Source organism: Sminthopsis crassicaudata, chromosome 1 (assembly GCF_048593235.1).
Source record: "Sminthopsis crassicaudata isolate SCR6 chromosome 1, ASM4859323v1, whole genome shotgun sequence".
In the NCBI taxonomy this organism is placed as follows: Eukaryota; Metazoa; Chordata; class Mammalia; order Dasyuromorphia; family Dasyuridae; genus Sminthopsis; species Sminthopsis crassicaudata.
The window spans coordinates 6,399,789-6,415,680 of record NC_133617.1 but is presented as its reverse complement, the minus strand read 5'-3'; the positions used below and the strand labels follow the sequence as shown (position 1 = coordinate 6,415,680).

At 39.2% G+C, this 15,892-nt stretch overlaps 1 protein-coding gene across 5 annotated transcripts in view; it reads right to left on the bottom strand.

Moving 5' to 3' along the window:
• The window catches only part of LOC141549629 (uncharacterized), a 47,790-nt gene that overhangs the window by 29,718 nt on the left and 2,180 nt on the right, over positions 1–15,892 (bottom strand). For 2 of the 5 annotated variants that reach the window (XM_074279360.1, XM_074279440.1), the window contains 3 exons: positions 13,099–13,225; positions 12,516–12,608; positions 2,681–5,105 (listed from right to left, as the gene is read on the bottom strand). In XM_074279360.1, the coding sequence (XP_074135461.1) occupies positions 2,872–5,105; positions 12,516–12,608; positions 13,099–13,225 (2,454 nt within the window). In that variant the 3' untranslated portion in view covers positions 2,681–2,871. Of the gene's footprint in view, positions 1–2,680; positions 5,106–12,515; positions 12,609–13,098; positions 13,226–13,871; positions 15,355–15,892 lie in introns of those variants that run through there. The other 3 variants (XM_074279695.1, XM_074279607.1, XM_074279775.1) reach the window with 3 other exon arrangements.

The following is a 15,892-nucleotide window of genomic DNA, read 5'->3' as shown; positions in this document are numbered from 1 at the left end:
ATGATGGGCATGAATGCAAGTTGAACATGATGGGATTTCAAAAAATAAAATTAAGGGATAAGAAAGAGATTTATTGGGAGAAAAGAAAGGAAGGCAGAATGGAGAAAATTACCTCACATAAAAGAGGCACAAAAGTTGGGGGCTTTTACAATGGAGGGGAAGATGAAGGAGTAGCAGGCAATGTTTATATTTTTCTCATCAGAACTGGCATTTCCCAACAGGAAGTAGGAAAATGGGATAAGAGAAAAGAAGGAAGATTGATAGAATGGAGCATAGATTAAGGTAGATTAGTCAGAAGCAAAACAGACTTTTGAAGAGGGATAGGGTAGAAAAAGAAAAGATAAACAGAGGAAAAAATAGGATTGAGGGAAAGACAATAATTATAACTGAATATGAATGGGATGAACTCACCCATAAAACAGAAGGGGATAGCGAAATAGATTCCAATCTAACAATATGATGTTTACAAAAAACACACTTGAAAGAGGGATATGCAGAATAAAACTAAGGGGTTGAAGTAGAATCTATTATGCTTCAGGTGAGATTAAAAAAAATTGGTTTGCACACAAGGTGTTACACAAAGGAAAAATAGACCTAATTAAAAGAGATAAGCAGGGAAACTATATTTTGCTGAATAGTAACATACAACATGAAGTAATATCAGTACTAAATATATACACCAAATGGAATAGCATCCAAATTCTTAAATGAGTTATAAAATAGTAAAACTACTACTAGCAAAAAACCTCAACGTTGCCCTCTCATAACTAGATAAATCTAACTATAAAATAAGCAAGAAAGCAGTTAAGGAGATTAATAGAAATTTAGAAAAGTTGGAAAACTGAATGAGAAAAAAAAAAAAAAAGGATAAGTTCTCAGTTGTACATGGCACCTTCACAAAAGTCGACCAGGTATTAGACATAAAAACTTCATAATCAAATGCAGAAAAGCAATAATATATTAACTGCATCCTTTTGGAACTATGATACAATAAAAACTAAATTAAAAAGGGCATGGACACAGATTAAAAATAGCTGAAAACTAAGTAATCCTATAGAATGAGTGGGTCAAAGAACAAAAACAAAAAATTTCATTAAAGAGAATGACAATGGCAATATACCAAAATTTATAGGATGCAACCAAAGCAGTATTTAGGGGAAATTTTATATCTCTATATGCTTAGATTAGTGAACTGGGCAAGCCATTCCCACTTGTTCCTGAGCTAAGGAAAAAGAGGTCAGTAGAAAACATGGATTTTGAGAAGCCTTTTCCTTGAGACCATGAAAACTTGTGTCTTACTCGAAGTTTAGAGTTAGAGGAAGAGGATAAGCTGAGGTATATGTTTCTAAGAGTTCAGCTTTCTATGGTCACAAAGGAAGTGCTGAGGATCCTTAGGTCTCTTTTCTTTTCCCACATACCTTCATATAATTAAGGTTAGAAACAGAATTATAAAGACCAGTGATAAATCAGAATGAGCAAAACCTTGTGTATGGCCCAAAGGAGGGGGGAGAGAAGAAACAGTGCTGAGTCCAGTGTACATAAAGGGCTCAGAGAACTAGGATCTACGTGGAAATTTCTACCCATCTCCATTTCCCCCCATACTGGCAAATGAAGAACCCATCTTGCCATATGTTTATCTGACTGCTATTTTCCAAGGTCAAGGCACAGTATCACTGTTCTGAAACAAAGTTTGACTAATGAGAAAACATATCAATATTTGTTGAAAATGTTTTCCAACTGAATTTTATACACACAATATTTTCAGGAAAGCAAAATGTTTCAGGGGATAATGCCAGGCCTGAAGTCAGGAAGAACTGAATTCAAATCAGGCTACAGAAACTAGCTGTGTGACCCTGTTAAAGATTACTAGGTGAGAGAGAATTCAGGTTGTCTGGACAATTACAAGGTGAGAACTCAGGTTGACTTGACAGTTCTCTGGCTCAGACCTTTGGTTTGGGCCTTTAAAGGGAATTTACATCTTAGGAATTCTAAGAGGAGCAAGCTCATTGCTTGGAGTACTTCTTCCCAGAAGCCCTTGCATTATCCCACGCCCATTCTCTGGGAGGATAAAAAGAGGCAACATTGAGCCTGGAGAGTAGTCTGGACTGGGGAAGGACAAGAGCTGGAGGAGATTCAGAGCCAGGATTCAGGAAGAAGAAGAGGCTGGCTGGAGGCTCCAGAAGCCTCCCAAGAAACCTGCTCATAGAGGAAAAGATTATACAGAATAGAAACCTCCTCCCAGAGAAGGATTACAACTGAGAGACAATCAGAATATTACATGACCCTGGGTAAGTCACTTAGCCCTGTTTCTTTCAGTTTCCTCTTCTGTAAAATAAGCTGGAGAAGGAAACAACAATCCACTCCAGTATGTTTGCCAAGAAAATACCAAAAGAAGTCATGAAGAGTCTGCATGACTAAACAACAATAACAAACTATTTCCAATGGATAATAGTTTTTTTTATTCTAAACAAATGTTTGTAGGGAGTTTGACAGAATGTAAGAATCCATATTTGCTGAATTGTAGATGAAGCTGAGGTTCCAAAATATAAATGTTTAAGACAATTAAAAATCTAAAACATTTGAAGTGTTGGGAGCTTGGGGAAGAAGTTGGAGAGGGCTTTGAAGAGAAAGAAAAAGGTGTTTGGTAAGAAAAAAATAAAACAATGCTTCACATATGGGGTTTTTCTTTTGTTCAATTCTTTAATTTTATTCCTTTCCTTCTAGTCACATGGCCCTTTAGCAAAAAATTCTTAGTATTTCATAAGTTGGTTTAACTAAAATTCATTCTATATTTGTAATACAGACAAACTTTTTTGTTTTATATTTATATTGATTGTTCCAGAAGAAAGCCTTTTCTAAATGACAACCCTCTTAAAGGTTCTCTCTTGTATGAATTTTCTGATGATGAGTAAGTTGTGCTTTCAGGCGGAATGCCATCTCACATTCATTACATTCATAGGGTTTCTCCCCAGTGTGAATCCTTTTGTGCCGTGTAAGATGTGTGCTCAAGCGGAAGGCCCTCCCGCACTCAATACATTCGTATCGTTTCTCTCCAGTGTGAATCCTATAATGCCGATTACGTTCTGTCCTGTGACTGAAGGCCTTCCCACATACATTACACTCAAATGGTTTCTCACCAGTATGAATTCTATGATGTTGAATAAGTTGTGTTCTCAAGCGGAAGGCCTTCCCACATTCATTACATTCAAAGGGTTTCTCACCACTGTGAATTGTCTGATGTTCAGTAAGATGTGTCTTCTGGCGGAAGGCCTTCCCGCACTCACCACATTCAAAATGTTTCTCACCAGTATGAACTGTGAGATGTTTAGTAAGACGTGCCTTCAAACGGAAGGCTTTCCCACATTCATTACATTCATAAGGTTTTTCTCCACTATGGATTCTCTGATGTCGAATAAGGTTTCTACTCTGGCTAAAAACCATCCCACATTGGTCACATTCACAAAGTTTGTCACCAGTATGAAGCCTCTGATGTTGAGTAAGCTGCCTTTTCAGGCGGAAGGCATTGCCACATTCAGTACATTCATATTGTTTTTCTCCACTATGAATTTTCTGATGAATAGTAAGTCCTGTCTTCCAGCGAAAAGCTTTCCCACATTCATTACACCTATGAGTTTTCTCTCCAGTGTGAATTACCTTATGTTCAACAAGTCCTGCTTTCCGGCGGAAAGCCTTCCCACATTCATTGCATTCATAAGGTTTCTCTCCAGTATGAATTGTCTGATGCCGAGTAAGTTCTGTTTTTTGACTAAAGGCCTTCCCACATTCATTACATGCATAAGGCTTCTCACCAGTATGAATTGTCTGATGTTGAGTAAGCTGTGAGCTCTGGCAGAAGGCCTTCCCACACTGATTACATTTATAAGGTTTCTCTCCAGTATGAATTCTCTGATGCCGTATTAGATAAGAGCTCAATCTGAAGGCTTTCCCACACTCCCGACATTCATAAGGTTTCTCTCCAGTATGAATTGTCTGATGTTGAATAAGGCAAGTACTGTTGCGAAAGGTTTTCCCACATTCATTACATTCATAAGGTTTTTCACCAAAATGGACCGCCTGGTGTTGATTAAGTAGAGCTCTTTGATGAAAGGCCTTTCCACATACATTGCATCCATAAGGTTCCTTTCCATTATGAACTGTCTGATGTTGAATAAGCTGTGAACTGAGGCGGAAAGCCTTTCCACAGTCATTACATCGATAAGGTTTCTTTCCAGTATGAATTTTATGATGCTGAATAAGTAATGTCCTCAGGCGGAAAGCCTTTCCACATTCTGCACATTCATAAGGTTTCTCTCCAGTATGAATTGTCTGATGTTGAGTAAGTTGTGAGCTCTGGCGGAAGGCTTTTCCACAATCATTACATTCATATGGTTTCTCTCCAGTATGAATTCTGTAATGCTGAATCAGCTGTTTTCTTAGGCGGAAGGCCTTTCCACATTCATTACACTCATAACGTTTCTCTCCAGTATGAACTGTCTGGTGTTGATTAAGTCCAGTGCTCTGGCGGAAAGCCTTTCCACACACATTACATTCAAAAGGTTTCTCTCCAGTATGAATTCTATGATGTTGAATAAGACTGGCCCTCTGGCTGAAGGCTTTCCCACATTCATTACATTGATAACGTTTTTCTTCACTATGCAACCTATGATTTTCCATAAAGTCTGAATTATGTTTAAAAAATTTCCCATAGTCATTATATTTGGAAAATATCTTCTTTGAATATATTCTATTGTATTTCCTTAAGTCTGTAGAAAGTTTGAAGTGTTTTCTACTTGTATCTCGTTTCAGGAGGCTCATTCCTAAAGATGATCTTTGTCGCACAAAAGAAATGTGCCCCAGACCAAAGCTTCTGTCATATTTGTAGCTTCTTGACTTATTTGCACTTTTCTTTTGAGTTACTTTTATTTTCCAAGAATGTTTTCCCTCACTGTTCTCCTCCCTTTCTAATGTAGCACCACCATGTTCCCAGGCTTCTTGTAAGGTAGATAAATGGAGATCTTCTTCCATGCCTCTTTCTTGGGATGATTCTTCTACTGAAATCCCCAGCTTTAGAGAAAACTCCTTAGTTTCATGAGCAGCCTCCCAATCTGAATGAGAAAACAAAAATGTAATTGTGCTCTTTCTTACTCTTGCTATACATGTAGACCTGCCTTTCGTATTCCTATTAAGAGAAATTAGTTTCTAAATATTCTTTGTCAAACTCTTTATTTTTTTCCCCCCAGTATTCCCTCAAAAAAAATAAAGCCCTTCCTGTAGGAGTTTGTGTTCTTGAGCTTCTTACACATTGGCTTTTGGGTGTTACTTTTTAGGCTCCTTTATTTACTGGATTTCATTATTTTATTTCAAGCAGTTGGAAATTTTGAGATATATTTTTTACAAAATAATTTTGAGATATGATAATGCTAGACCCCATTTATTAAATCTTGATTTATTGGGGGCAGCTAGGTGGCGCAGTGGATAGAGCACCAACCTTGAATTCAGGAGGACCCGAGTTCAAATCTGGTCTCAGACACTTAACATTTCCTAGCTGTGTGACCCTGGGCAGTCACTTAACCCCAGCCTCAGAAAAAGAAAAAAAAAAAAAATCTTGATTTATTTCTCTTAATCCTTTGTTCTTCCAAATATCATTTTTGATTGTTTTATTTAAATCTATATAATTTCTTATAAGTAATTTGATTGTATAACATCAACTCTATAAATTATTTTAGGAAGTATTGTCATTTTTACTAAGCTGATATATCCTATCCACAAAAATTTATTCCCACTCCTGAATATTTGAGTCTTTTTTTATTTCCAATAAAATTGTTTTCAAGTCCTAATTATGAGCCCTACATATATTGACATGTTCACATCATATGTTCACAATTATTTTAAGAATTGTGGAAGTAACATTGTGATGACAGTATCAAGCCTTGTGGAAGATATTTAAAATCACTCAAAGAAGTTTGACCTGTTCATCCACAAAAGAAAGAAAAAGTGAATGAATGAAGGTATGTTGCCTAGATCTAAGATGCATATGGGTCTTTACTCATCAAGAGAAGTGACTGAAACTTGGCAGAGTGAAGCCAGGAAGCTTCTCGAGGTATCCCAGTTTCCCTTAAAAACCACAGAATCTGAATAGATTCTGAAATTACAATGCCTACAAAGAGATGGAATGAAACAATTTTCCAGCTCAAGATAGGTTGGAAAGATTTTGTCTCATTGGGGTGAAAGGGGTGTGCAGCCTACAGATCAGACTATGTTTGGGAAAGCCAGTGGGAGGGTATTAAACACAGAAGAACAGCAACCAAGAACCTCATTCCTAACTCAGTAAAACGGTAGCAGAGCAGACCAGTGGGGCAGCCTCTATTCCCAGTGCAGAAGGCAAATTGCCACTGGAAACCAGGCAACAACAGGTGGGACTATGTTGGGCTAACCCCTGCTGTGAGCGAGCCACCCAACACAAGGGGCCCCTTTGCTCAAAGCCAAGACTCAGAGCAGCACAAGCAGCTTGGGACAGCATCCTCTGTGCCCAGGAGCAGAGCTCGATCTCAAAAGTTGCAAAATAGAAAAAAAGAAAGAAAATGAGCAAGAAATAAACAAATGCCCACATGAGAAACCTCAAAGAAGTATATGAATTGGTCTTAAACCTTAAAAGCTTTCTTGGAAGAACTCATAAATAATTTTAAAGATCAAATAAAAAAGGTAGGTAAAAATTGGGAAAAGAAAGGAGAGGTATGCAAGAGAGAATCAATAGCTTGGAAAAGGAAAACTTCCTTAAAAAATACAATTGGCCAAATGCAAAAAATTATATATATCCACTGAAGAAAACAACATCTTTAAAAGAAATAATCAAATGGAAAAGGAAAGAGAAAAGCTAACTGAAGAAAATCACACATTAAAAACTAGAACTGAACAAATGGAAGCTAATGACTCTATGAGATATCAAGAATCAGTTAAACAAACTAAAAAGATTGGAAAAAAATGGAAGAAAATATAAAATATCTCATTGGAAAAACAACCGATCTGGAAAACAGATCTAGGAGAGACGATTTAAAAATTAACAAACTACCTGAAAGCCACCACCAAAAGAGCCTGGACAGAATTCTTCAAGAGATCAAAAAGGAAAACTGCCCTGACATCCTAAAACCAGAGGGCAAAATAGACATTGAAAGAATTCACCGATCATCTCCATAAAGAGATCCCACAAAGAAAGCTCCAAGAAACATTGTTGCAAAACTCCAAAACTATAATCTCAAGGAAAAAATACTGCAGGCTACCAGAAAAAAACCAATTCAAGTATTGAGGAACTACAGTCAGGATTACTCAATATTCGGCAGCTTCTATAATAAAGAATCAGATGGCCTGGAATACCATATTTTGAAAGGCAAAGGACCTTGGATTACAACCAAGAATCAAGTATTCAGAGAGACTTAAGTGTCATTTTTCAGGAGAGGAGATGGACCTTCAATGAAGGAAGGGGCTTTCAATTATGTATAGAAATTTATCTTCCCCTATAAAGAAGTGGGAGGAGAAAGAGGTATGGAAAAGGAAGAGGGGTGATAGAAAGGCAGGTTAAGGGAAGAGAGACAGGGTAAAAAGAAAGAAAAATATATAGAGGAGAAAATAGAGTGGAGAGAAATACACAGCTGGTAATCATAACTATGAATGTGAATGGGATGAACTCTCCCATAAAACAGAAGTGAATTAACAGAATCCTACAATATGTTTACAAGAAATACATTTAAAAAAAGAAAGATACAAAGTAATGATAAAAGGCTGGAACAGACTATATTATGCTCAGCTGAAGCAAGCAAAGCAGGGTAGCCATTCTGATCTCAAACAAAGCAAAAGCAAAACCAAATTCTTAGAGAAGTCAAGCCAGTTACAGAAATAAATAGCAAAACTATACTGGTGGAGGACCTTGGAATTCTGACTCTCCCCTCCCCCAGAATTAGACAAATCTAACCACAAAATAAATAAGAAAGAAATTAGGGTAGTTAATAGAATTTTTAAAAATTGGATATGATAGACATCTAAAGAAAATAGAATGGGGACAGAAAGGAATATACCTCTTTCTCAGCAGTACATCGATACCTACATAAAAACTGACCATTAGAGCATAAAAACTTTACATCAAAAATGCAGAAAGGCAAAAATAGTAGATGCATCCCTTTCAGATCAAGACACAACAAAAATTAAACTCAATAAAGGGGCAAGGAAAGATAGATGACCAATTGGAAATTAAATAATCTAATCCTAAAGAATAAATACATTAAACAATAAATCATAAAAACAATTTATCCAAGAGAAAGACAATGAGACAATATAGCAAAACCTATGGGATGCAGCCAAAGCAGTTCTTAGGAAAATTTTTATATTCTTAACTACTTATATGAATAAAATAAAGAGATCAATGAATTGGGTATACAACTAACAAAGCTAGGAAAAAAATGGCATGCATTTGGATAGTGACTTATAGAATGTGTCCAAAAGGATATCTATCAGTGACAGACCATACTGACAATGAGTTGGTTCCTCAATTGAAAAGGTGAACAATATGGATGATCTTTAGGAAACAAGTCCTTTGAGTGACCCTGATGTCCTATTAAAACAAAAGCACTTTAAAAACTATATAAGCATTTTGTTGATATTCCTTTATGGCAGGGAATTATGGGCCACCGTTGCCTCTGAGTAACTAACGGTGAGTATCACCCAAAGAACAATGCAGAGGACCATACAACATAAAAGCAAAGAAGAACTTCATCAAGATATTTTATCATAGGTTAACCACATGGCAAGAGTAAGTATGACAGAGATAGAATACTCTACTGGTACATCCATGATGCTGGGAGAAAAACAAGGTATTTGGGGAGCATTAGGTGGTGAACATATGAAAGAACATGTACCATGGCTTCACATAGTGAGTAGAAATAAATTAGTTATGTTCTACATTGTTGGAAGGATGATTTGCAAACATGCCAGGAAAACTGGAAAAGTGTCTAACAAAAATTATATTTAGATGAAGATCTATTATCTGAATAGGTAATTTTATAAACAAATTAGAGGAGCAATGCTAGAAATACTCCTATCAACTACAGCTAGGAGGAAGAGTTCATGACCAAATGAGACCATATAGTTCACAGAAGATAAAACTGGCAATTCTAACTATATAAGATTGAAAAGCTTTTACAGAAACAAAACCAATGCAATCAAACTTAGAAAGATAGTTTACTGAGAAAAATCTGTAGCAAATTTCATTAATAAAAGTTTCATCCAAGATATATAGTGAAGTGATCAAATATCTAAGAATAAGAGCCATTAACCAACAGAAATAATCAAAGGGTATGAACAAGCAAAGTGATGTAGTGCATGGACCTGGAGGGAGGAAGTCTAAAGTTTGAATCCAATCTAGATAACGATTATCTGTATGAACTTAGGCTAATCACTTAAATTCTTTCTGCCTCAATTTCCTCACCTGCTAAATGGGAATAATAACAGAGCTTACTTCTCACTGGTTTTGTGAGATAAATATATTAGGAAAGTACTTGGGAAACAGTAAAAAAAAAAAAAAATTGCCATATAAATGCTATTACTCATTGATCTTTTCAAAAATTTGAAAAAAATATAATTCTAAGTAGATACTTTAAGAATGGATTTTCCACAAAGGTAATATGAATATCTAGAAATTATGCCATAGGTTAAAAAAATGAAATAAAAGCTCTGATGAAAAGAATTAAAAGGAAAAGAAATAGCTTAGAAAAGTAGTAGACTCTGAAAACAAAAATAGCCCACATACAAATCTTAGGATAGTAAGAAATTTTTTAAAAATTAAAATATTGAAAAAATATCAAATGCAAGCTGATTCTTAAAAAAAAAAAAAAAAAAAAAAAAAAAAAAAAAAAAAAACCCAGGAAACAGGTTAAAGAGAGAGAATTTAAATTGCTGGAGTCCCTGAAAAAAAAAAAAGAAAGAAAAGACCTGGGTATTATTTTAAGACATCATGAAAAAAAATGCTCACATCCATTAAAACCACAGGCAAAATAAAGATAGGATTCAACAATCATCTTCTTAAGTAAGCCACCCAAATCTCAGATATGTTACTATCAAGATCTTTTGCCCTCAAAGAAAAAAAAAATTGACAAATATTGTGAATGAAGGAGTTCAAATATCTAGGAACTAGAGTTAAGATTAAAAACTCTGTTAACTTTTAATATAAATATGAGAAGAGATCTTGTAATATATATGTTCAAAAGACCAAAGAGGGAATGTTATAACCAAGAATAACTTGCCCTGCAGCAAAGATGGATATAAAACTACAAGGGGAAAAATAAAATGGAAGACAGCAAACACTGTTCATGAAAAGACCAGGGCTGAGTATGAACTTATTTCTCCTAATGGGTCTGTGGAAAAAGGATCATGTTTGTCATGTTAAAAATGACAAATTAAAAACTATATTTAGAAAAAGTAAACAAAGGCAACCCTAGCATAGAGCATGATACAGGCAATGAAAAATAAACAACTTTAATTATCGAGACATCTGCTGATATTTTCTCCCTATCCAAAACAGAATATAGCTAATGATTTCCTGACTACTTTAAAAAATTCCATCTTTCAAAAGGTGGCTATACCAACAAAACTTCTGGCCAAGAAGGCAGAACTGGTTGCTGGGATAGAATTGATGAGAATTTGGGGAAGAAAAGAATACTCTACTTTGCAAATTGTAACAGAAAAGGCTACTTCTGCCTTTCAAGAACCGTAGATTTCAGGAGAGCAGATTTTAAGGGATTCAGGGGGAAAAAAAAAGATTACATGAGCCAAAATTCTCCAAGATGAAGTTACCAATCCATTAAAGTTAAAAAGCTTTCAAGGATGATATTCTCAAGGCATATCTAGGTGGTCTAGTATAAAGAATACTGGATCTGGTATAAAAAAGATTCAAATCCAGCTTCAAACATTTCCTAGCTATGTGAATCTGGGTAAGTCATTTAGCTTCTGTGTGCTTTAATTTCCCCATCCGTACATGGATACAGCTACTTGTGCTGGTTGTTCAGAGGATAAAATGATAAAATACCTATAAGGATTCTGCAAACCTCAAGCATTAGTGCTAATGGTTATTATTTATTACAAGTGAACAGTGTAGAGGAGAGAAGTTTTCTCAAGAGACAGAACTGTCCTCAATGGAGGCAGTTAAAACACATGCACCAAAACGGGAACCAGGAGGATGCTAAAGCTCAGAATGTCCTGCGTGCTGCTGAATACCCAGTAACAACCAGGGGCCTGTTTCAGACTAGCTCAGGGAAAAGGAGATCCAGAAGGAGCTAAGACTATTCCAAAGTTGGAAGGGAAAAAGACCAAGCAGCTCAGAATGACCTCGGTGATGGAAAGGACTGAATGAGAGGGAATAGAAGGAAGGGATATTTAATTACAGAGCTCATAGGAGAGCTTCCGGCTGCCTCGATGAGTGCTCAGGTGCAGAACATCCTTAAGGACAGAAAGGGCCGGCAGGGGTCATTTCTAAGCCACTGCCAGTGACCTCTGAGATCAGGGTGAAGGGGAGAGATGTCACAGGGTCACATGAATATTGTCCCAATCTAAGGAACAAAAAAGGAAGCAAATGAATCCTGCAAACTTTAGGGCAGGGACTTTCCTTTGAATCCTGCCAACAGAACACACACCCGGATGTGATCTGATCAGGGCTGGGTACAAGGAGACTCTCAGCTTTCTGTCTCAGCTCTGTGCTTCCCTTAATGCTGACTGTGCTGACTGTGTGGTCCACTCAAAGCCCCGGATCATTTCCCAATTATCTTCTGGTATCAGGGAAGTTGCTGTTCGTGTGCATGTTCACTTCTGGGCTCCTCAGAAATACCCAGAGCTGGGAAACCAGGCTGTTTCCCTGGGGGGCCCTGGGGGCTTAAGTTCTTACCATCACACAACTTGACAAAGGAAGCGGGGGTGTTTAGTGGGAAGAGAAGACCTGGGGCTGGTGACAACATCAGGTCATCAGAGAGCTAACTGACCCGTTCTGTTTGGCCCCAGGGGGTGTAAGGAGGAGCAATGAGTATTTGGGGAAAGAGGCAAAGCGAGGCTTGACGTTACAGAAAACTTCCTAATCATCTGCAGGGAGATCAGGGGCGGTGAGAGGCAGGTCTCCACCAGGCTGCCCATCAGTCATGAATTAGTCGGCCGTGGCAGCCCATGCCAAAGGAAGCGGAGACAACCCCAGGGGCCCCTTCGGCTCATTCAGTGACCAGAGCAGAGCATCTGGGGAAGGGGCACAAGGCGGAGGAGAAAGGCCCTAGTCCTGCTCGGGCTGGCCCTTCTCTGGCACTGGAGAGATGTTAGGAGAGGAGAAACGTCAGGCCGCCGGGGTAACCGATGTGCGTGAGTCTGCAGGATCAGCCAAGGCCAGGCAAGCCGGTGCTCCCAAGGGCAGCCGATGGGGACCTCTAGGTGCAGAGTTTACCAGTGGCTGCCTAGACTGACCAGGTGGACATATGGTTACTGTGACCACTCACCTGGGCGGCTACTCCTCTGGATCCCTCCTGGCGTCCAGGGTGCTTCCCTTCGCTCCAACTGGGAGATCACGTCTGGCTTGGAAACCATAAGTCCTATGTTGGAACAAAGAAAAGACCAGGGTCAGAGCCATCCCTGACTTTCATCAATGTCCTTGGCTTTTGCAAAAAAGCCGCTACTAAGGCCCAGAAAGTTCTATACAAAAACTCTTCCAAAACATGATGAATTTGGGGAAAATAGACGATACAGTGGATCTAACCTCAAAAAATAATTTCCTTTGACCCAAGTTAAGTGCATGGAACCTTCCATGCAACTGTCTGACCTTAAGACTTCAGGGAACAGAGAGGAGAAAAAAACCCTCAGGGGCAACATACCCATGGGGCCAGTTTCTAGTTGTCCAAAGCAAAACATTTCACAAATCTATCACTTCCTGGCGACAAAAGGCTTAATAATTCTGGTCTCTGCACTGTAAGCAATAGCTACCCTAGAACAGCCATCGTTTATGGAGCGCATTCCCCGCCTCTTCCCCCCAGCACCACTGCTCCAGAGACCGGATTGGGAATCGCTGCAGAAAGTTGTCCTTACCGAGGCGGACTAAGTTCCTATAGTTCTCCAGCATCACCTCCCGGTACAACTCTTTCTGAGGCGGGGCCAGGTGTCTCCATTCCTCACAGGTAAATTCCACCGCGACATCACTGAATGTGACCGATTCCTTAAAGAGAAACCAAATTAACGTGTGTCCCAGGAAACACCAGCTCTGGTGGGTGCTCAGCAACCAGAGGGTGTAATTCTCAAGAGGATTTGGCTTTCAGCAGAATCCAGAACAACAACTGTGGGACTCTGAACCTGTCAACACGACAACAGATATTTCTAAGTGTTTCTCTATGTACCAGACACTGTTAAATACTGGATCCAAACAAGAATTGCAGTCGCTCCCTTCAAGGAATCCACCTTCTAATGCTTCTAGTTCTAATACTTCTCATGAGTAAGACACAATCAATGTGATTATGAGTCATAATCACGGCGTACTTTTGTGCTATAACGGACCTCACCAAGGAGAACTCTGCTGGCCCTCAAAATGTGGCATTATACTGTGGGGGCAGGGGTCTTACAGCTTTCCCGGGCCAGCCCTTTCTCCTTCCCCTCCCAACTTCTCAGCTAAATACTGTACCCTGATGTCCTGGGGGCTGTTCCACCCATTCTGTCCAAATTGGGATGATAATGAGGTGAAGTTCAGGTAGCTTAACAAATTCACACCTGCCTCACCCAGGAATCCTGACTGTCCAGCTGGGATCCCGGTCCCCCTGCACTTTCTTCATGCCCACCCTACCCCCAACTTCCCCTCTAAAGTGGCCCACCTCTTCCACCGTGCCCTCTGGAAGGCCTGGCCCAAAGGTAGCAAACAAGCTTTCATCTTAAGCCTTTTTCTTTCTTTTTCTTTGCATCTTCTTGCATTCACAGAGACCTGCGACTAGGTGAAAGAAGAAATTCTAGGTCTCAATTGCTCCCCAGCCTTACTCACCGAGGATGTGACCTCAGTCAAACTGAGACCTGTTGAAGACCTCAGCTTCTCCCACTGCATCCGGGCCATCTCCAATCATCCTGATCCATATCTGACTATAGGAGCCCGATGGCGCCGGAGGGGAAAGTGAGGCTGGTGACCTTGCCCAGCCCTCCCTCCCTTACATGCCCAGCCTTCCCTCCCTGACATCATGGTCCTCTTGGAGAATGGAGGATAAACAAAAATAAGCTTTAACACTTTCATCACCCTTTGCTCTGTAGGCTGTTGGGGTGCCCTTCTCTCTTGGCTCTTCATCCTTCTCTGCCTTCTTTGGAGGATCCTCCTCCTGATGAGACCCTCTCTCATTCCTACCCTTCTCAGTTCTGAGCCCTCCTCTCATCTCCCTCCGTCACTCTGTGATCTCCCACAGATCCAATTATCGTGTCTATTCCTTTAGTGTCAAGCTTTACACTGCACACGTCAGCTCCAATGGGATGACTCACAGACTTCTTAAAACTCCTCGGTCCAAAGCTGGACTCATTCCCTCTGTCCCAAACCCTCCCCTCCTCCTCCCTTCCCCTCCAATGCTGAGGGCACCGCCATCCTCCTGGTCCTTCGGGCTTGAATCTTGTCATCCTCCACTCCTCCGCCTGATTGTGACACCTTTTGCACAATTCCCCCCCCACCCCATGTGTGCAACAGCTTTTGGACTGTCCCCCTGCAGCCAGTCCTTCTCTCTGGCTGTCCTCCCTATGGCTGGCCCCTCTCTCTCAAGCTGTCCTCCCTCTCTTTCGGCTGGTCCAGCCTCCATTTGCTCTCAAAGAATCTTCCTAAGATGAATGGATGTCCATCAGTTGGAGAATGGTTGGGTAAATTGTGGTATATGAAGGTTATGGAATATTTTTGCTCTGTAAGAAATGACCAGCAGGAGGAATACAGAGAGGCTTGGAGAGACTTAAATCAACTGTTGCTGAGTGAAATGAGCAGAACCAGAAGATCACTGTACACTTCAACAACAATACTGTATGAGGATGTATTCTGATGGAAGTGGAAATCTTCCACATAAAGAAGATCCAACTCACTTCCAGGTGATCAATGATGGACAGAGGTAGCTACACCCAGAGAAGAAACACTGGGAGGGGAATGTAAATTGTTAGCACTAATATCTGTCTGCCCAGGTTGCATGTACCTTCGGATTCTAATGTTTATTGTGTAACAAGAAAATGATATTCACACACATGTATTGTACCTAGACTATATTGTAACACATGTAAAATGTATGGTATTGCCTGTCGTCGGGGGGAGGGAATAGGGAGGGGGGGTAATTTGGAAAAATGAATACAAGGGATAATATTATAAAAAATATATATATAATAAAAAAATTATTAATTAAAAAAAAAAAAAAGAAATTTCTAACTATGCCCAGATGGAATTTATACCAAGAATTCAAGGGTCGTTCAATGTTAGGAAAACTAAAAAACATAATAAATCTTGCTCAATATTCAAAAAAAAAAAAAAAAAAAAAGAATCTTCCTAAAGGGCCTGATCACTCCCTCCAACTGCAGTTCTTCCCACAGTCGCTCAGCAAGCCCAAGCTAACCCTCAGGGAACTCAAGAGCAAAGACCAACAAAGTTAGAAAAGATAAGATTCTATACACATCTTTCTCTTGCCACACACTGTACTTCTCATAGTGACTTATAAGGCTAATTCATACAGTGAGGACTAACAAACATTCATTAGTTCTTGTTTCCTCTAGTTTGGCATGGGAAGAAAGAGAACCGGCATAAACAAATTAGAAATCCTTTCTAATACATACTAATTGGGGAAATCAATATTCAGAAATCCAAGACCAACAAATATTCATCCATTAATCTGTT